At 41.8% G+C, this 22470-nt stretch overlaps 1 protein-coding gene across 2 annotated transcripts in view; it reads left to right on the top strand.

Moving 5' to 3' along the window:
- The first annotated feature begins 3325 nt into the window (after positions 1–3325).
- Positions 3326–22470, top strand: part of SEPTIN7 (septin 7) — a 38751-nt gene continuing 19606 nt past the window's right edge. For both annotated transcript variants that reach the window (XM_081931149.1, XM_081931148.1), the window contains exons 1-4: positions 3326–3427; positions 13959–14065; positions 18725–18825; positions 21499–21633. In XM_081931149.1, coding sequence (XP_081787275.1) covers positions 3418–3427; positions 13959–14065; positions 18725–18825; positions 21499–21633 — 353 coding nt within the window. In that variant the 5' untranslated portion in view covers positions 3326–3417. The remainder of the gene's footprint in view (positions 3428–13958; positions 14066–18724; positions 18826–21498; positions 21634–22470) is intronic.

The following is a 22470-nucleotide window of genomic DNA, read 5'->3' as shown; positions in this document are numbered from 1 at the left end:
CACCTTAAAGACCAACTAAGTTAGTTCTTGGTATGAGCTTTCGTGTGCATGCACAGTTCTTAAGATACCTGTGTAAAACTAAAGATAATCCCTGATGGCCATCCAACTTCTGTTTAAAAACGTCCAATGAAGGTTTTTAATGGCATGCAGTAATCACAAATGCCAAATCAGTAATTATGATAAAAATATTATTTGTGTAAATCTTCGTATCTGAAGAAGATTGTGTAAATCTTCGTATCTGAAGAAGTGTGCATGCACACGAAAGCTCATACCAAGAACTAACTTAGTTGGTCTTTAAGGTGCTACTGGAAGGATTTTTTTTTGTTTTACCAAAGGTTGCAGGTTTGATCCCCATATGGGACAGCTGCATATTCCTGCATTCCAGGGGTTGGGCTAGATGATCCTCAGCATCCTTTCCAACTCTATAATTCTATGATTAAATGAAGACTACAGAGCACAATGTGTTTTGAAAGACACTTAAGCATCATTGATGTGGATAGTCTCAGAAGTTCTTGGGGAAGGTAGTTGAAGTTTCATAGAAAATACCCTTCCTCTAGCTAGTTATGCTTCCATAGGCTGCAACATGACCTGGAGACCTTATAATAGTAGTGATTGTGTAAATCAGTAGGAACAAAGGCACCGTTTCAGGTATCCTTGTCTGAAGTTGTTTTACGTTGATCTTACATAAATCGTTGACTTGTGTTCATTGAATGTCATCCGAGGATTCCCCCTTAGGGTCTGGTGCCACAGAGTACCTGCAAACTTTTTTCATTGGGTGAATCCTAGGAAGAAAAATGGCACAAATAATATTTTTATCATAATATAATTACTGATTTGGCATTTGTGATGACTGCATGCCATTAAAAACCTTCATTGGACGTTTTTAAACAGAAGTTGGATGGCCATCAGGGATTACAGTATTTAACTGACATCTGCATTGCAGGGAGATAGAATAGATAACCCTTTGAGTATCTTCCAACTCTACAGTTCTATAATTTTCTTGTTTGTAACCCTCTTGCAACAGATCTAGAACTGTGCACAAATGCATATTTTGTACTAGTAGTTTGGGTACCAGATAATGTACTTAAAAAACAGAGTATAGCTAACTGTGTGGTCTGAACAATTGTAAGTAACTCTTCTTTACCTCTCTTTCTTCTATATGAAAATCTGCACCTGCCTGATATTGCTGAACTGCTGGAATTCATCACCTACTATGACTTTTGGCTGTGTCTTGTCTATATCTGGATGGTTGGAATGATGGAAACACATTGTTTACAAAGTAGCTGTAAGTATCTTGATTTTTCAAGCAACTTGTTTGCAGCCCATTCTCCTTCATTTATGCCTTTGTTACAAGGGATCCAAATGGATTTTCCCAAAGTAGCTATTCTTTGTAAAGGTATTGCCTTTCTCCAGCACTCAGACAACATATCTGTCTCTTAGGAAACCTTACTTTCCCCCTTTCCTACCCCTTAGGTATGTCTGTTTCTATGATGCTATGTAGAAGTGCTACTGGGCACCTATTGGCTAATATCAATGACATTACTCGTGAGAAGTGACATTACTTTACCCACACCTATTATTTTTAATAGTCTGTACTAAAAAACAACAACTTGAGGCAGGTGGTAGTGTCATCTTAAGTTCTCATTGGGACTAAAATTTCCCAGAAAATACTCCATTTCTGAAAATGTATTTTTCATAAAACTTAATAAATGGGCATGATAACATTAGATAGTTTCAAAGTTGCAGTTATATTGAAGCCTTCTTCATTTGTTCCATCAACAAAAGGAGATAGAATTACAGGGTTCCCCCCCCCCCACACCCTCAACCACTGTGCTTCTGCTGCCCCTTCACCTCAACATTTATAGAGGGTTTGTACCTGCAGAGAGGAACTTGCGTACAACTGTGGTGGCTAATACATTCATAGTATTCTAGATACCATTATCTAGATAACCATTTTGTTTGATATGTGGAAGTTGAGGGCAGAGTCAGTGGGTATAGTCCTGCTCCCCCTCCCCACGTTATGTGGACAGATCAAGATAAATATTAAGACCAAATAAATGTCATATTCAATTATATCTAATAATCACTTCAGGTGTAGTAAGCTTAATACCCTAATAGTTTTTAGTGCACTTTATTTTTCCTAATTGAACCTTTCAGTTCAAATATATTTTGGCTGCTGGAAACTTTTGTAAAATCAACACAACATATTTCTTTGGTTTTCATTTGCTAATGTAAGTCGAGTTAGCATCTCATTATATTTAGGACATTGGAATTACCTTATGTACTTGGTTATTTGTAAGAACTTCTTACTTGCTGTGAGTGGCTTGCCATTGAGGCTAAAACCCCATTACTGCTGTTCATTCCATCACATACTCCTGTGCTTCTTTTTAAAGTTTTCCTCTGGTCTTTGGAAGTTGTACAGTCCTCAAAAAATAGAGGAAAAACCCCTCTTCCTCCCCTTTCAAGAAAGAGAGCAGGATAGTTCCTTTTCAGCAATTTTAAACCTGCTTTCCATTAAATGGGGATGAAAAGTTGTATTGCTGCTGCCAGCATGAGAATAAGTGACGAGGTATAGTTCTGTATTGTGTGAAAAAGCTGATCCAGTTGACAGCTCCTGCGTTATGTATTAAAAAATAATCTTGAGCTGGCATTATAAAGGCTTTCTGGAGAACAAAATGCTTTAAGGAAATGTTAGCAAACAGAGCTTTGTTAACTTCTGAATTTCATTTCTTCAATCTAAAATAACAGTTAAATGGATAGTAGGAAGCCATAACTATGCTGTTCCACCCACTGTTTTTAAACCACACAGCTGAGACTCTCCTAGTTCTTCCTAAAATGAGAGCTGGCTCACAACAAACAGTTGTAGCCAATCACCTGGCCCTGGGCAACTGCTAGGCTTTTCTGAAGCATTTGCCAGAGCCAGTCAAATGACGGAGCCACAAATTTTTTACAGATGGCTGAAGTTCTCTGCCTATTGCAGATGATAGAATGAGCGGTATCTGAAAATATGCATTCCCAGCAGGGAATAAACTTCCAAGTCATTGCTGTTTGCTTCTGGGGTCAGTCAGTATGTTCATGCCATGAACAGAAGTGTCATGAGTCCTGAATGCCTTTGCATTGTGTATTCAGATTTTCAAAAATTGTGTGATTGACTAAAAATATTTACAAGTAGTAGGGAGGAGTGTGTATACAAGTTGAGATGCTGGAAAGGCACTATCTTTTTATAACTAACACGTAGAATAAGCACTACTACAGTTGTCCATAGTCAGTATGAAATTATAATTGTCCTAGACGATAATATGATTTTATATATTTTTATCTTAGCAACAGAAGAACCTTGAAGGATATGTGGGGTTTGCAAATCTCCCCAATCAAGTTTATAGAAAGTCAGTGAAGAGAGGCTTTGAATTCACGCTCATGGTTGTTGGTAAGTTGTACTTTAGCATGTGTCAAATGGTGACTGCCTTCTTTATTAAAAAATAATAGATAATAAGTTGATTTACATATTAACAAATTGCCTGTGTTATACTTTAAATTCCACTTTGGACGTTCATTGCTTTGAGCATGCAAATAAAGTTTAAATGTAATTACGGTGTGTATCGCAAGGTTTGAAAATGCTTGCCCTGCTCTTAGCAAGTGGCACGAGGCATTCAGGTTGTGATGATTTCAAGGTTTAGATTTTTGCGGAAGGGAGAAGTTGAGTTGAAAAGCTTTGAGCAGACATTTACTTGAATCTTTATAATGATTGATTGATTGATTGCCTGCTCTTCACCCTAAGGTCTCATTAAAACATAATATTAAAAAGAGCTTGAAACAACTTACGATCATAAAATTAAGATGGGTTCTGTAAATTTACACCTCAAATATCAAAGGCCTGGGTAAAGAGGTACATCTTTAGCATTCTGTGGAAGCTGTACAATGAAGGTGCCAGGTGCCCTGTGGTGAGGGAGTTCCACAGCTTAGTGGCTGCCACTAAGAATGCCCTCTCCCAGGCCGCTGCCGAGCCTCTGAGGGTGGAGGAACTACCAAGAAGAAGTCCCCTGCTGGTCCCAGTTTTCCAGAGGGTCTGAAGGGAAGGAGGTGGTCTTTCAGATATTTGGAGCCTGAGTGGTTTAGGGGTTTAAACACCAACATGAACACTTCAATTGGGCCTGAAAATGATGTGGCAAGCAGTGCAGTTGTTTTAAACCAGGGGTTCTATGAGATATTAGAGGGACCCTGGGAAATAATCTGGTTTCCAAGTTGTCTTCAAGGGCATCCCAACATAGAGCACATTGCAGTAATCCAATCTGGAAGCTATCAGAGCATGCAAAGGAAGGGAAAACATTGTTTTATTCTGGCTTGGTTCATGTGTCACACTAAGCCAAACCAGTTTGTGGCAAATCTAGAGAGAGCTTAACCACAAGGCTGGGTTTGGATAAAGGTTGGCTTAGCTCAGCATGGGGTGGCAGCAGAAAGAACAAAGAAGGAACCAAGTGGTTGCAAGCTCCTCTCTGGGAACCCACATGCTTGTGTAGCACCACTAAGCTACGAGAATCTTTTTGGCTCCAAATGCCCTGCCCATGTATGGCCAACTACATCACTGTAACATGATTGAGAGGTGGGCAGCCCCACCCACCTCTCAAAATTCCTTATGTGGGGTTTCCACATACCTGACAACTAGCTTCAAAGCCCTTTGCTGTTTGCAGAGGTATTTAAAGTAGGCCCCACCCCCTTAGAGTCTCTGGAGGCTGAAACAGGAGCATGGGGGCTATTATATTAAAGCCTTTTGCAAAAGCACTCTTTAAAGCAGATCTGCACTTCTCTTTTAAGCAGAGTGGGTGCTTGAGACGGGGTGTTACCTACTCACTCATTTGAAGGAGAAGTGCAGGGCTGCTTCTAATTTCACTTTTGATGGGTGGGGATTAAATCCTGTTGCCTTGGCTGCACAATCCTGTTCTTGATGGGCAGCTGAATGTGGTTTGGGGGAAACGGCCTTGTGGGCTGAAGTGGACCCACTGGCGATTTGCTGACCACAGGTTCCCCACCCATATACTAGGCCATAATTTGGCTTAGCAGGACATGTGAACCAGGCCAATAATGTCTCTGTATTCACTTCAAGTATACAATATTACAATTTATATGGGTGGTGTAGGCTGTCACTTACTACCTGACAGCAGGCATTCAATGCCGTAGAGGGTATTAAAACCTCAAAATGACATGGCTGAATGTTGTTTCATGAACAAACATCATGGAGGACTTGCTTTACATCAGGGCATTGAAATGGACAACCCCGTTTTTCCAAAGTGGTGAATAAATGGCTAAATTGCAACTTTTCATTGCACATAATCTTGCTATGAATTTCAATTACAAGAATTTGGTGTTAGAACTACTTTAAATCCACTTTTCTTCTGCTTGTGAATAAGTTCCCTGATCTGACTGGCTGTTGTCCATGCATAAAAGATGCATGAAATGTTGATTGTAGGTTTGCCAAGAATTTCTTCATCTGTGCCAGTTGTCCTGCGCTCATTATTAGTTGCCTAGATGGCTGCATTTGGTTTCTGTAAAAATTGTTAATTTATATTCATTCAGAAGCTCGAGTAGTTTTACTTGGATCACTTTCTTCAGGCTTTTCTAGTTAGGGGTGTGAACTTCCTGCATTTCAGTTTCTCAAACTAGAGCAGAGAAAGGATTGTGATGGAGGCAAAGGTCAGCTAAAATGTCTGTGTGCAAAAGAACTGTACTGGAGCCAAATAACTTGTTCAGATGTTTTATCTAGAAAAGCTGCATATTATCACTCTCTGTAGTTGTCGAACTGCATTCTTCAGTTTGTTAATAAATGTACTTCCAGTTATTTGAAATACATAACATTGGTGGCTTTTTAACATTGATTTTAAACATCAGAGCTGGTCAGTTCCATACATTGTTTGGCGCCTTAGCTAAATTATTTCTTTAGCATTACTTTTTTATTGAGCAGTTTAGGCTCTCTTATGCACATAGTATGTTGTGGCATAAGCTTATCTAATAGTGTACATTTTTAAAAGTTTAATGCTGTGGTTCTCAGTTTTAGGATGGGCACTTCTTGCATTGTTTCAGATATTCCAAGGAAGGATTGAATCCTGATTCAAATGGATTATATTCCTCTTGTTTCCTGCCCTCACTTTCTCAAACACTTGGCTGAATTGGAACACCCATTACTGGGAACACTGGATTTGTAGGGATAACTGTTCTCACTACCCATCATCCCAGTATGTCTTAGGAAATGCTTTTTTTTTTAGCTGACCTAGAGGAATGCACTGGAAGTTACTGAGAAGAGAATGGAACTGGTGTCGGTAGATGAATGATGGTGTTTCTTGGGAGCTGTCTGATGAGAAGATGTAGGCATAATATGTTAGTAAATCATTTGCTGCCTCTACTTACGCAAAGTGCCATGCAGAGCCACATTCCCCATGTAATGCATGACTTGCTGAGTCTGGGATCTCTCTGCCTTTTGGTTACTCACCCCACAATGATGTGTGGAATTGCCTCCCCCCAAAAAAACAACAACCCTGCTCTTGTTTAAACTCTGTAGTCAGAAGTTTTCAGTGTGATATATGGGTCTGTCTTGTCTACTTTGAATTGATATTGTCACTCAAACTGGAGGAATGGAGACTTGCAAAAATAATGCAAGCAGAACTAGTTCCCAACCTGGCTATTGAAAACGATTGGGGAATATAGGCAACTCCCCACTCACACACAAATGTGCGCACGTGCCATTTTTAGCTCCGAAAGTGGGTATGGACCCCCGGAATGGGGTGGAACGGGGGAATCCCCACTCCCATGCATCCTGGTGACATTCACAGTGGCTGGGAATGGAACCCCAGCATAAGTGGCTATTCCCCTGTAATTAGATTTTTTTAAAATAGTGTTTTCTTTAGAGATGTCAGGATGTTAAAATTGCCTCAGACAGGTGGTTATTGTGCCTCTGCCTTAAAAGAAAAACCACAGTATCTCATACTATTGTTCATATAGAAATGAAACTTGGCCAAGCAATACGTTATTTGTGGGAATGTCCTTGAGTGCTTCCTACTTATTATTAGACAGTTTCTTAGGTAAAGGTAAAGGGACCCCTGACCTTTAGGTCCAGTTGTGGCCAACTCTGGGGTTGCGGCGCTCATCTTGCTTTATTGGCCAAGGGAGCCAGCATACAGTTTCCGGGTCATGTGGCCAGCATGACCAAGCCACTTCTGGCAAACCAGAGCAGCGCATGGAAACGCCGTTTTCCTTCCTGCCAGAGTGATACCTATTTATCTACTTGCACTTTGATGTGCTTTCAAACTGCTAGGTTGGCAGGAGCAGGGACCAAGCAACAGGAGCTCACTGAACTGCCGACCTTCTGATCGGCAAGTAGTCTCTGTGTTTTAACCCACTGCGCCACTCGCGTTTCTTAGATGGTGATAATTTAGTGAGCTTTCACTTTTCACATGTTCCTGTGATTCTCTTGTTTGTGGAAGTCTGCAGGATTATGCCTTGTTCTGCTCCTTCCTACCCCATCCCTTCTTCAGGGTTTGCTGCGAGGAAGAATGGTGCAGGTTTTCCAGTGGAGTACCTGGAATTATACATGATGGGAGGACAAATCTGTGGGACGGTTGTACAGCAACATTAAAGTCATTAATACAACTTGAGATTCATGGGGAATGACAGTTTTCTGAAGTAAACCTATTTCAGCTAAGTTAATGGTTTCCTTTGGTGTGCAAGTGTTCCCTCATTCTAAAATTGTGAAATAGTTCTGTTGCATTGTTGTAACTGGTAGCCAATTGAATTGCTATTCTTGTTTTAAGAAACAAACAAAGCATTCATCACTTTACCAAAAGCAGTGGAGAGAAATTAGATGCTTGGCTCTTATTTATTTCATTAAAATATATACACAGCTTGATTGTAAAAAAAAAAACCCTTCAAAGCGGTTTACAGAAAGATAAAACAATAAAATTGAGAAACATTCACAGTCCTACAATAAACATACAAAAGTTAAAATACTAAAACAAATTAAAATTGTCTCAACTTTCTAAGCCTCTGGGTAGGTTTGTCTAAACAAGAATGTTTTTAGCAGGTACCGGAGAGTACAGTGAAGGTGCTTTCTTGATCTCAAGAGGCAGGGAGTTCCAAGGTGCAGGTGCTGCCACAATTTCACAATTTAATTCTTACAAATGTGGAAACAGCTGAGTGGGCATGTGGGGTAGGGTGATCTTGTAGGTAAACTGGTCCCAAGTTGTTAAGGGTTTTATTTGCTAATACAGTGGTACCTCAGGTTACATACGCTTCAGTTTACAGACTCCACTAACCCAGAAATAGTGCTTCAGGTTAAGAACTTTGCTTCAGGATGAGAACAGAAATCGTGCTCCGGCGGCTCAGCAGCAGCAGGAGGCCCCATTAGCTAAAGTGGTGCTTCAGGTTAAGAACAGTTTCAGGTTAAGTACGGACCTCTGGAACGAATTAAGTACTTAACCCGAGGTACCACTGTACTAACAACCAGTCCTGATCTCTGAACAAAGGTGTTATACACTGACGAGGCCTCGCTCCTGTCCTCATGTGCTAGTACTGTTAACCAGTTGTATTTTATATAAAGCATATGCAGCAAATGTGATAAGCAGTTCAGTACTATAACTTGTGCAAAATTTCGGATTTTGTGACTGCAAACGGTCCAGTCATGCAATAGACACCCAAAAGCAGAGCTGAAAGCTAGCTTGATAGAACTCACTCAAATACAGGGAGCAACCAATTTAGGCGTGTTCAATTGACATGTGGATCCTTTTGGACCCAGAATAAGGCAGAATGTGGGGCAGAACGTGCTTATACGTGCTCTGCTGATGTGCGGGGGCTGGGAATGGAACCACTGTGTGAAATGATCACTGCCTGTACTGTCTCAAATACAGCTGCACTCTTTCAGCTATACTGTATATTGTAAGTCTAACTTCATATGATTTGCTTTCTAGTAAGTTTCAATCCAATTTCTAATTAATTCTTAAGATGTTATTTTAAAAAGGTGGCTAATCTAATACAAGTGTACATTTTTTCTCTAACAGGCAGTGGGAAATTATATAGTGTCCACAAAAGCATAGGTTTGTTCAAAGAGTAATTCTGTAATTGCAGTGCAAGTCATCTTGCTCCATAATTAAAGAAATTTACCAATCTAAAAACAAACTATGTTAACCAGTGTATATATAACACTTAAAACGTACATCAAATTTTTATATAGCAGCAACTGTGTTTACACTGGCCAACAAATTACAAGTGTGAACTGCTTTTGAGGATTTGCACTTGTAGCTTAAAAATGTATTTTTTTAGGTGCAGACACACTGTTAAGGTATGGTTGCTATTCTACATGAGTTGTAGAAAATCAAATCAACCTGTCTAACCGGTTTAGTAGAACAGTTCCAGTGAGCAGCAGCAGAAGAGACTACTGAAAAAATCATAGCTTTCCCCAGATGGAAAAATGTCTGTGAATAACCTGGATCATACTTGAAATTAGTATACTGTTGGAAGGCATTCATGAATAGGTTGCTTGAAGGGACAGGGAATGGGTATCTTTACAGCTGGAAAAGTGTTTCAGGCTTTGACACTGATCTTTTGGCTACTTATATACAATCATATCCCAAGCAATCAGACTGTATCCAGTAGGCAAGTAAACATGAATTTAAATGACAGTAGCTGGCCTTACTGTTGCTAGTTTAAGGTATGATGCCTAGGATACAGTGGTGCCTCGCAAGACGAAATTAATTCGTTCCGCGAGTTGTGTCGTCTTGTGATTTTTTTCGTCTTGCGGAGCGCGGATTCGCTGGGTATTAATGGCTTTAAGAAAAAGGAAGCAAACTCGCAAGACGTTTTTGTCTTGCGAAGCAAGCCCATAGGGAAAATCGTCTTGCGAAGCAACGCAAAAAGCGAAAAATCCTTTCGTCTTGTGCGTTTTTTGTCTTGCAAGGCATTCGTCTTGCGAGGTACCACTGTGTATTAGTAAACTTTTTATATGAGGCTTGCATTGGATAACTTGAAACTTTACTTTCTCAAACAAGGCTTTCTGCTGACTCAGCAGATTTAGCCAGCTCGCAGTACGTAGGAAAGCCAAAAAGATGTTTGTAGAATTGCTACATAAATAGTGCTGACTGGTGCATATCTAATTCAGATTCCAAAAAGAACGTTGTTTTTGTTTTCATTCCCTTACTATAGCCTAGCAAGGGACGCAGGTGGCACTGTTGTCTAAACACAGAGCCGATCAGAAGGTCGGCGGTTCGAATCCCCGCGACGGGGTGAGCTCCCGTTGTTTGATCCCAGCTCCTGCCCACCTAGCAGTTCAAGTGCAAGTAGATAAATAGGTACCGCTCCGGTGGGAAGGTGAACAGCGTTTCCATGTGCTGCTCTGGTCCACCAGAAGCAGCTTAGTCATGCTGGCCACATGACCTGGAAGCTGTCGATGGACAAACGCCGGCTTCCTCGGCCTTTAGAGCGTGATGAACACCGCAACCCTAGAGTCGTCCGCGACTGGACCTAACAGTCAGGGGTACCTTTACCTTTATAGCCTAGCAAACTGTGCATGGTAGGTAACCTGGTTGCCAAAGCAGTTGAGGCTCCATGGGCCTGTGACTTTAACTTGTCTCCAATGATCCATCTGAGGCTTTAAGTTTTATATATGACCCGCTTCTTTGCTAGGACTGCTGAATGCAAAGGACTACCGCATTCCATTGGCCCAGTAAGCAGGCTTGGCGTTAGCACACACTCACACTTTTTATTAGAAATGCAACATATTTTACAGAAGATATATATTGTTCCTAACCTTGAGGCTTTGTTCTTACTGGCACACAAAATACTGGTTCTGCTACGCTTCTACTGTGTATTTAAATCAGGAGCCACCTGATTTTTGAGCCCACAGACATATTTATAAACCGCAAAAATATTGTGGGCACCAAATGTGTTCTCCCTTCCCCAGCTGTAACCTCCCTGTAATCACCCTTCAACATCAAAATCAGGCTAGAAAAATGCCGTCTATTGGTTATAGTTTAGTAACAATAGGCAAGAAAGAATTGCATGCATATGAGAGGGGCAGCTAGAGGAAGAGAGACAGAGGCTCCATCCCTGTCCCTGCTGTGTCCCAAGTTGAGAAAAGTATGCTGCAGGAGGGATGGGGCTTTTAGTCCTCCTCCTGACAGCCGCTAACTAGTAAAAACATTTTTGCATGCTGGGAACTTTTACTGACTTATTTACAAGGCGAGTCATCCTCTTCCTGTTGATTGGAATTTTAAGACTAGGGGGACCTGGAATTTGATTTTCAGATGACGTCCGGAACGCATGGATCTTGTTAAAGATAAAATTCAAAAATATTTTTTTTTTTTTAAATAATTTTTATTAGGTTTATAATATACAAAATTCAAATTCCAAAATACATGTTTCCATAAATCTAATGGACTCCCCCCATCTTCCGGACACTGCATTCTCTGTAAAACCAAAACCTCAGCAATTTGTTGACTTATTTTAAACATAATAATATATCTTCCATTTTATCGTGATATCTGGTCTCTAAACATTTCAATCCGAATCCATTAATTTTTAATTTCAACACAATAAAATTATTTCATTACACCACTTCTGTCTTGTTGTGCCTTATTTACCAATTCAAAGATTTACCAATACTGAAGCTATAATTTCCTAGAGAGAAGCATTTTTTAACATTCATACAACTTATAATGCTTTTTCAAATAGTCCTTAAATTTTTCCCAAACTTCCTCCGTTTCTTCTTCTCCCGAGTCTCGAATTCTGCCAGTCATTTCAGCCAGTTCCATATAATCCATCAGCTGTGTCTGCCATTCTTCCAGTGTGGGTAGATTTTGTGTCTTCCAGTGCTTTGCCATCAAGATCCTTGCTGCTGTAGTAGCGTACATAAAGAAAGTTCTATCTTTCTTAGCCACCCTCTGGTCTACCATGCCCAGGAGGAAGGCCTCCGGTTTCTTGGGTAAGGTGAGTCTAAGCACCTTTTTTAGTTCATTATGTATCATCTCCCAGAAGGCCTTCACCTTCGGGCAGGTCCACCAGAGGTGTAGAAATGTCCCTTCCTCCTCTTTACATTTCCAACATTTATTATCAGACAGGTGATATATCTTTGCAAGCTTGACTGGGGTCATGTACCACCGGTATGTCATTTTCATGATATTTTCCTTCAAGGCACTACATGCCGTGAATTTCATTCCGGTGTTCCATAACCTTTCCCAGTCTTCAAACATAATGTTGTGCCCCAAGTCCTGCGCCCACTTTATCATGGAGGATTTAACAATCTCATCCTGTGTATTCCATTTAAGCAGCAAGTTGTACATTCTCGAAATTAACTTAGATTTTGGCTCAAGCAACTCTGTCTCTAGTTTCGATTTTTCCTCCTGGAAACCCACTTTTTTGTCCGCTTTAAAAACTTCCTGGATTTGAGCATAATGCAACCAATCTCGCACCTTGTTTTTTAACTTTTCCATACTCTGCAACCTCCATTTATCTCCAATTTTTTCAATTATTTCCCAATATTTAGGCCAATGGGCCTCCATATTGAGTCTTTTACGTGCTTTGGCCTCCATCGGTGAGAGCCACCTCGGAGTTTTACTCTCCAATAAGTCTTTATATTTTGACCAGACCATAAAAATTGCCCTTCTGACAATATGGTTTTTGAACGATTTATGAACTTTAACCTTGTTGTACCACAAATATGCATGCCACCCAAAAGCATTATCAAATCCCTCCAGGTCGAGGACATCGGTGTTCTCCAACAAAATCCAATCCTTCAACCAGCAGAGGGCTGCAGATTCATAATATAACTTCAAGTCCGGCAGGGCAAACCCCCCTCTTTCTTTCGCATCTGTTAGTATTTTAAACTTTATTCGGGGCTTTTTGCCCTGCCAGACAAATTTAGACATATCCCTCTGCCATTTTCCAAAACATTCCACCTTATCCACGATCTGGAGGGCCTGAAACAAAAATAGCATTTTCGGCAAAACATTCATCTTTATAGCAGCTATTCTGCCCAACAAGGAAAGTTTCAGTCTTGACCATGTTTCCAAGTCTCTTTTGATCTCTGACCAACATTTCTCATAATTATCCTTAAACAAATTCAAATTTTTGGAGGTCAGGTGCACCCCTAAGTACTTTACTTTTTTAACCACATTTAGTTCTGTTTCTTTTCTGAACTCCTCTATTTCGGTAGTTGTCAAGTTTTTTGCTAAAACTTTAGTTTTTTGTTTATTCAAAAATATCCCTTCCCCTTGCTTCAAAAGATGAGAAAGAAGCAAGAGTACATCAGTTATTCACAAAGGCATGCGCCATAGATGCTATAGCAACTGCCCTAGCTTGAGAGGCTGAGGTAGTTTATAAAATTTACTATTGTAAACATGCAGGAAGCTGGGCAAATTGCTTGGGGGGTGGGAGGGACCAATTATCACTGCTAATCAGAGCCAGTAGGGATTCTACATTTTAAACAAAGGGAAAGTGAGCAGGAAAGTCTGTTACCACATCATTATCAGTATCATCCTGGAATTGGATATTGCAACTGGCTAAGAGGAAATAAACATGGGCCTCAAAACTAGAGGACCTCTGTTTATATAGAAACAATAAGGCTGCAGTCCCAATCCCACTTATCTGGGAGTAAGGCCCATTGAATTCAATAGGACTTTTGAGCATATATGGTTAGGGATGCACTGTAATGTATGAGCTAGCTGCAATAAACTCTTTTTAGTACAGAAATGTCTCATGTTTGGAAAAGTTGTTATAGTCTTATTGGTTGTTTTGTTTTTAAATGTTAACACAATGTTTCCCTCTCAGCTACATCAAGCTGGATGTTGCCTTCAACTGTTTTCCACTGCATTCAAATTCATTTTCTGTGAGCTGTTTATAGGCCAGTCAGTAAGCATTTATGTGATAATTCTAACTACATGATTATTCTAATTGCATTAATATTAACTTTTTTTCTTAAATAGGTGAATCTGGATTGGGGAAATCAACACTAATCAACTCGTTATTCCTGACAGACCTGTATTCTCCAGAGTATCCCGGACCTTCACATAGAATTAAAAAGACTGTGCAGGTTTGCATGGAAAAAAATGTATTTTTATTCTAATACAGTGGTACCTCCGTTTTTGAACATAATCCGTTCTGGAAGACAGTTTGAATTCTGAAATGATCGAAAACCGAAAACTCAGCTAGGCCTCAGGATCTTGCACTCAACGGAAGCTGCGTGGCATGTTCAACTTCCAAGGCAGGTTGAAAACTGAAGCATTATTACTTCCAGGTTTATGGCGTTCGAAAACCAAAATGTTCGTCAACGGAGACATTTGAAAACCGAGGTACCACCGTATATGTTGGTCTGCAAATGGAGGCTACTAGTAGCATGTTGATCTCTCGCGTATAAATGAAAATGTATATGCATATATATTACTGCAATTGCATCTTAGCTGTGAAGTAATTGTTCAACATATCTGAAGAGTACCTTCTGACTACATTAATCAATCATTTGTGATTACTGGTGGCTTAGACCAGTGTTTCCCAACCGGTGTTCCGCGGCACACTAGTGTGCCGCGAGACGTTGCCTGGTGTGCCGCGGGAAAAATTAAAAAATTCGAAAGATATCCGGAGAGGCGGCCTTCAGGCGAGTTTTAATTTTAATTTTCCTTCTCCCACTTAATGCCCCACGCTCGCCCGAGCAGCTTGCAGTCCTCGGTAACCATGGCGACCCGAGGGAGGGGAGGGAACAGGGAAGTCGAGGGCAGCGGCGAGCCGCGATGACGTCAGTGGGCCGCGCCGCCTCGCCCTGGCACGGTGTGAGAGCCCCGGCTAGTGGCGCGAGCTTCGGAATAAGTGGGATCCGCGTGCGCGAGACCGAGATCGCGGGTAAGGAGCTCAGCCCTGGGCAGGAGGAAGCGGGGCCACGCGTGCGGGCCACATCCCCACAAAGAGTGAGCCTCCCCCGGCCCACCACTCCGGGCAGGTCCACTCGCATGAGGGGGCGGCGATGGCGACGGCCGGCAGCTTGCCTGCAATGCCATCCCTCGAGCAGGCGAGGAGCCCGGAGGCTACCAGATGCGAGTCCTCTTTCCCACCCTGCTCGGGAGTCCAGAGCACTTGGTCGCATTCAGGATCTAGAGTGGGGAAGCGGGGCTTGTGTCTGGGCTGGACACATTGGGCTGCCTGTGCCGCTCGACCTGCGGGGAGAAATCAGGGTGGGAGTCACGACCGTGAGGCAGGGCTGCCAAGTGTGGCAGAAGAGGACACGGCCGTCGCACCTGTCCTTAGGTAGGAGCTTCTTCCGTGTCGACCTGCTGCCCTAAAGTCTTGGCTTTTTTCTTGGCTTTTTGGCGGTTGGCACAGAAGGAAGGCAAGGGGGAGGGGAAAAAATTGAAACTTACACTTTCGTGCGTCCCTCCCGGCGTGACGCTGCGCGCTGACGTCATGGGGCTGTAATGGTGGTGTGCCTCGAGATTTTTTTCATGAAACAAGTGTGCCTTTGCCCAAAAAAAGTTGGGAAACACTGGCTTAGACTGCAATCCTAATGCTGCTTACCTTTGAGTAACACCCACTGAATTCAGTAGGACTGTCTTCTGAATAGATGTTGCCAGAATTGTGTTGTTAGCTGATAGGAAATTGTGCTTTTAAAATGTCTTCAATTTTCATTAATGTAATCTGTATACCACATAAGTGGTTTATGAATAATATAAAATTTACATTAAAATTGGCAATAAAAATGATAGTTGGGGGGTTCACAGTTTGGGGGACAAGAAGAAGATTGTCTCCTGCAGATTGTAATATCCTTATTGGCTCAAGGGAAGGAGGCACTTCTGCAGATATTTGGAAAATCCTGTTTACTTTTCAACACTTGACAGTTATTCTATCAACTATACATTCTATTTAGTCTTTCCTCATTTGCATTACCCTGCTATGAAATATTTTATAATATTTTATAATAAGGAAATGGGGATGGGGGAGAATGTGGGATGCAACATATTGTTATGTGTATTTGAAAAAGCTGGTAAGTCTAAACATTAGAAAGGCTGTATGTTGATCATGCTTGCTTTAGAAAGAAAACAAGTCCCGATTCTTTCTGTTGCTGCTTCATTAATTCCCAGGCAATAAGTAGATATTAAATTTAAGAAGAGAAACATTTTGAAGTACATTTGAAACTGCATGAAGTATTTTTTTAAGCTGATGCAACTTACATAAAAAATAAGCCTTTATTCTTCACTGTAAATTGGTTTTTGCTTTCCTCTGGGTTTTAAGACTATTCAGATTCCTGGATGTGTTTAGAACTGACTTCATAGCAGGGAACTGAACATGAACCTATTCATATCCTGTGAAAAAGACACTTGAAACTTATTTTTGAAAGGGGGGGGGGTCACCAGAGACCTTTAGGAAATGGGTGATCAAGCAAGAGAGCTTTAATATTCCACAGTCTGGCATAATATTGTTAACATGAACTTGATCTGTGTGACCTGCTTAAGTGCGGTGCATGGGAAAATAGCCATTTGGAATGGAATTGCTAAGGAAAGTTTTACATTCCAGGATTGGAGCTAATTTATTTTCCCTGAACCCTTTGAGAATACTTCTAAAACTAGATAGGATTCATTCAAGCTCTTAAAAGAGATTGACACTAGTTTACAGCTGTTTTCTGGATTCTTTCCAGTTGAGGCTGTTTTCTGAGAATTTGACCATGTATGGATACACACATTCCTTAAAATTAGTAAAGAAAAAAAAATAAACTTACTATGAGGAATGAAATGGTGATGAACTCCAGTTTGAACATTAAATTGGATATTGTGTTTAGGATAATGACTAATATTTCAGAAGCACAATTTCTAATTTTGAAATCATCTAATTGATCTTATAGAAATGAATAGAGAAATCTCTGTAAATTGGGCTTTGCCTATTGACAAGCTTTCCTTCCAATCCAGGGCTAAAACAGGGTGGGGAGCATCTTGAGACAGCTCTTGCTTTCCAGTTCATGGGCAGAAAACTTCACACTCTCCAGTCTCTTGAGGGGAGATATGGTGAAGTCTTAAAACCATTATTCTCCCCACACACCCACTGGCTTTACTCTTTTGTTAGTTCTTTAAAGAGAACATTTGAAAGGGCTTGGTCAATTTGTTTGGGTGCCTTCCCAGTGAATCAGTTTTATCCTTCATATTGTAATTTTTAAAATAAGAAAATGTGTACTTCCTGTGCTTTATCTTAGTGTTTCATCCCCTTCCTCCAGTCATAGCTGTGTTCTGTTATCTGTGCCTTAGTGGCTTCTTCTTTTGGGTGTGGGTGTGTGTATTGTGTAATTATTGTGTGAGTACACCAAGCATTGCACACACGCACAGAGCCAGTGCAGCAACACACATTACACAGCACATAGAACGAGGCATCTTCATAGCAGCCGTGGTGGCAGCAGAGGTGCTGACAGTAGCAGAAGCATGAGTGGTCAGACTGGTTCACGCATGGTCAGGCTATTCTGTTCTCCTCATGGTGGTGGGAGTCTGAAGCATGCTCCAACTGTTGGGAAGCTATTTGAACAGACAATAAGCACTGTCAAGGGGTCTTTCCTTTTGGGAGAAGAGGGGAGCAGGGAGCTCAGCCTGCTGCTGGACATTGACATCCTTAAGGAGGATGTATCTGATACCCTCAGTGTGAAGAGCAGGAAGTTCTCTTAGGCTACTGTCGCCTAAGTAGCCGAGCACTGCAGCCTGTTAGAAGTAGTAGCAGGCACACCCTCTACCAGTATCATCAGACACCAGCTCTGGTGCCTCCACTCCTCCTCTGGTTACCCCCAGAATGCTGGGATCTGTCTGTCTCTGCCCTGAGCAAGACTGATTGGTGCTTCTTCTTTTAAGTACAGGACCAGGCTGCTGGCAGTGTAACTTGCTGCATCTTTAACTCACTCCTGAGCAAAGAACCCAACTTAGAGTAAAAACATTAGTGCTGCATTTGGGCAACTTGAGGACCTATTTTTAAATTAAAAATGTTAAAAATGAACATTTGCACCTGTATAAATGTAATATAGCATTCAGAGGTAAAAGGAGGTGATGAGACAATAGAAATAAGACCACACAGATCCAGGAAAGCAAGCATTCCCCCCCCCCTTTCATTCCACTCTTTATATTTTACAGCAAAACACAACTAAACCAGTTAGGCAATCTTCATAAACACCAGCAGGATAGATGCTCTGAAGATGTGCAATCTCACATTCCTTCCTTGGGCCAGTCACCTGAACCTATCTCACATGTCCATTGTGAAGATATGCAGCCATTTTATATCTCCTTCCATAAGGGGACTTTGAGCTCAGAATCAAGGCCCCCTGCTGGCTGTGGGCCCAAAACATTTTTACGCTCAGTCCATTCCTCTTGGCAGCCATGATTGGTCCATACGGTTTCAAGCATACCTTCACAAAACATATCTTGCTCCCTTTTTAAAATAAAAACTGGGAATCTCAGGAAAATGGATCTGAGGCAGTTCCATAAATTGAATTTGCTCTCCCTCCCTCCTTCTGTATTTTTCAACTCAGCAGGAGCTCCATAAAAATGCCTTTCAATTAACAGAAATAAAAACAAACTCTGAGCTTTCATATTTATTTAGAATAAGTTAATAGGAATGTAGTGTACTTGGAAGGTGGTCTCATTCATCAGTTTTTTACTTAAAAGAAGTACCATTTTCATATGTTTAGAATATGATTTTTTTTCATATATCTAATTTTTTATTCTTTTTTAATTTTCAGGTTGAACAGTCTAAAGTTCTAATTAAAGAAGGTGGCGTTCAGCTGCTACTAACAATAGTTGACACTCCTGGATTTGGTGATGCTGTGGATAATAGCAATTGGTAAGCATATTCTAATATTAAGAGTGGTGGCTACTAATTTAGAACACCAATAATTTCATTACAAGTGGTTAGGAACACGCCCTTGGTTACTTTAACTATTCTTCTTTAAATACTATCATAAACAATAAACTCTCACTCTGTTGCTGTATGTTGTGCATCAGAACTAGTAACTGCAGATAGCTAACTTTAATTATTTTTTATGAATTACCCCACAGCCTTGTCAATAACCTGAAGGCAGATGTGCTCATTTGCACCACTGGCTTCTACAGTGGTGCCCCGCAAGACGAACGCCTCGCAAGATGAAAAACCTGCTAGACGAAAGGGTTTTCCGTTTTGGAGGCGCTTCGCAAAACAAATTTAAATGCTAGCGGTGGGGAGCAAAGCCTTCCCCCCCCCCTCCGGCCTTCAGAAGAGGTCCAGGAAGGCCGGCGGGGGCCGAAAGGCTTTGTTCCCCACCGCCAGCATTTTAAAAGCAGTCCAGGATAGCAGGGAAGCGCTTCCCGCTATCCCGGATGGCTTTTGAAGGCAGGCGTGGGGGGGGGGGGAGTCTTCTGAAGGCCGGCGGGGGGCAAAAGTCTTTGCTCCCCCCTGCCTGCCTTCCCGGGAGAGCGGAGAAACACAGCGCTGCGTTTCTCCGCTGTCCCAGACGGCTTTTGAAGGCAGGCGGGGGCAGCAAAGACTTCTTCTGACGTCTTTGCTCCCCCCCGCCTGCCTTCAAAAGCCGTCGGGGAGCATTTTAAAATCGCCCCGGGACAGCGGAGGAATTCTCCGCTGTCCCGGGGCGATTTAAAAGCCCCCGGGAAGGCAGGCAGGGGGGACAAAGACTTTTGCCCCCCGCCAGCCTTCAGAAGAGGTCCTGGACCTCTTCTGAAGTCCGGCGGGGGGCAAAAGTCTTTGCTCCCCCCTGCCTGCCTTCCCGGGAGAGCGGAGAAACGCAGCGCTGCGTTTCTCTGCTGTCCCGGACATCTTTTGAAGGCAGGCGGGGGGAGCAAAGACTTCGCTGTCTCCGCTGTCCCGGGGGCTTTTAAAATGCTGGGGGACGGCAGCGAATAATTCGCTGCCGCCCGCCAGCATTTTAAGATCGCCCCGGGACAGTGGAGAAGTCTCCGCTGTCCCGGGAAGGCAGGTGGGGGGAAGCAAAGACTTTCGCCCCCCGCCGGCCTTCAGAAGAGGTCGGGGGACAGCCTGTCCCCGGACCTGGTCTGAAGGCGGTTTCCATAGGAACGCATTGATTGATTTTCAATGCATTCCTATGGGAAACCGTGCTTCGCAAGACGAAAAACTCGCAAGACGAAAAGACTTGCGGAACGAATTAATTTCGTCTTGCAAGGCACCACTGTAGTTGCAGCCACCTCTTCTCCTGCCTGGCTCTCCTGCCACTGCTGGTTGCTTTTCTTCTATTGCAGCAGCTGGCCCAATATTTGTAGCTAGAGAAATACTGTACAAGCTCTCCCTCCTGACTTTTAAAGGGCTACTCTTTAAAGCAAGGTGGGAGCCTGTGCCCAATAGTGTTGTACTCCCAACTCCCTTCAAGCCCAATTAGAATGGCTAATGATTGGGAATGTTGAGACTTGCAATCCAACAACACCTGTAGGACCATAGGTTTCCCCCAGCCCTACCTTAAAGCCTGAGTCTGGTGGAAATGAGAGAAAATGGTCTTCTTCTGCTGTAAGAACCGCTCTGCATTCTAGCAGTAGCAACTGTAAGAAGGAGAGGGGAAAGACAACACATGAGATGATGGCAGAAAGAGAAAACATAGAATATAGAGGGCACAGGGAGTACACCTCTCCTTAGGCACTTAGGCTGCAGTTCTAATTCTACTTGGGAGTAAGCCTCATTAATTTCAGTAGGACTTCTGCTCTACATGTGGTTGGAGTCGTGAAGTTAGCCATTTACATGGGAGTAAACTGTAGCAATTTGCTACAGTTGATTCGCAACTTAAGCATATTTAACTTGTGTGCATTTTGCTTTATGCACTTGGCCATTTAAAAAAAAGAAGAAGGTAAGAAATGGGTCCATTGCACTCACCTTGGGAGAGCATTTGGAGGTGCAGAGAGAGGGAGTGTTTTGAATAAACGTTATTTTGGCTTTTTGCACTATCACTGGAATGCTACCCTGCATAACTTGAGAGTTGCCTGTGGTAAACCACCCAACTGGAAAATCATATGGCTGTTCTAACCAACTGAGCTATACCAACATCTGTTATAATAACACTTCCTATTTACTGAAAATAAGCACAAACCAGGTGAATGCAAACACCTTAATGTGAAGTACAGTGGTACCTCAGGTTACATACTCTTCAGGTTACATACACTTCAGGTTACAGACTCCCCTAACCCAGAAATATTACCTTAGGTTAAGAACTTTGCTTCAGGATGAGAACAGAAATCATGCAGCAGCGGCACAGCGGCAGCAGGAGGCCCCATTAGCTAAAGTGGTGCTTCAGGTTAAGAACAGTTTCAGGTTAAGAACAGATCTCCAGAACAAATTAAGTTCTTAACCCGAGGTACCACTGTATTAAAATTAAAAGAATCAGTTATATGTTTGTGATCAGTATATCAACAGGTTAAGTAATATACAGGTTAGTTAATATTAAGCCAAACAATTTGCTGTGATGCTATTGATGTTACAAGTCAATGATGGTTCTTAAAAATGTGTATTTGCATATTCTAGCTGGCAGCCAGTTATCGACTACATTGACAGCAAGTTTGAAGACTATCTTAATGCAGAATCACGTGTGAACAGACGTCAGATGCCAGACAACAGGGTGCAGTGTTGTTTATACTTCATTGCTCCATCAGGACACGGGTCAGTAGGAAATGTAGCTTGGGATGTGGTTTTCAGTCATTCAGTATCAGCCTCTATGTTAATGATCTGGCTAGATTGCTTGGGAAACTGGGTGCATGCCTACCTGCTGTAGGAAATAGAAGGGTCAGGATCATCCTGTATGTAGATAATATGGTTATATTATCTCAGAAAAAGCAGATTGGTGTGCTAGCTAACATCTGGAACAACTTAGCATTAATTTTACCAAAATTAAAGCCATTGAATTTGTTAGGGGTTCTCTCATGTTTAACTTGGCGATTTCTAATATCCCTTTCCACAGTCTACATTGTTTTGCTATTTAGGGGTTCTTTTTACAGCATCATTGGCATGCTATTATCTTTAAAGCAAGACGTCTTATAGGACCCATCCTTATGCCTTCCAAAACAAAAAAAATTCCTTCCAGTAGTACCTTAAAGACCAACTAAGTTAGTTCTTGGTATGAGCTTTCGTGTGCATGCACACGAAAGCTCATACCAAGAACTAACTTAGTTGGTCTTTAAGGTGCTACTGGAAGGAACTTTTTTTGTTTTGACTATGGCAGACCAACACGGCTACCTATCTGTAACTGGAATTATGCCTTCCAGATGATGTTAAACTCCTACACCCATTAGATGGGAGTTGTAGACCACCAACATCTGGAAGGCACCAGGCTTGCTATAAGGGTTGCATTAATTTTTTCAGCACAGGTGTAATGGTTGTTCAAGGGGCCATTGGAATAGCACTAGGTTCAGCTTTCCTTGTTTGTCTTGGCATTGTTAACACCAAATGCTCAAATCATTGTAGTTTTTAATTTTAGCACTTGCAGCTTAAAGTAATAGC

The sequence above is a fragment of the Podarcis melisellensis genome (genome assembly GCF_964234715.1).
Source record: "Podarcis melisellensis genome assembly, chromosome: 12".
Lineage (NCBI taxonomy): Eukaryota > Metazoa > Chordata > Lepidosauria > Squamata > Lacertidae > Podarcis > Podarcis melisellensis.
Note: the sequence above shows the minus strand (reverse complement) of the source record. Positions and strands in the feature narration are given on the sequence as shown.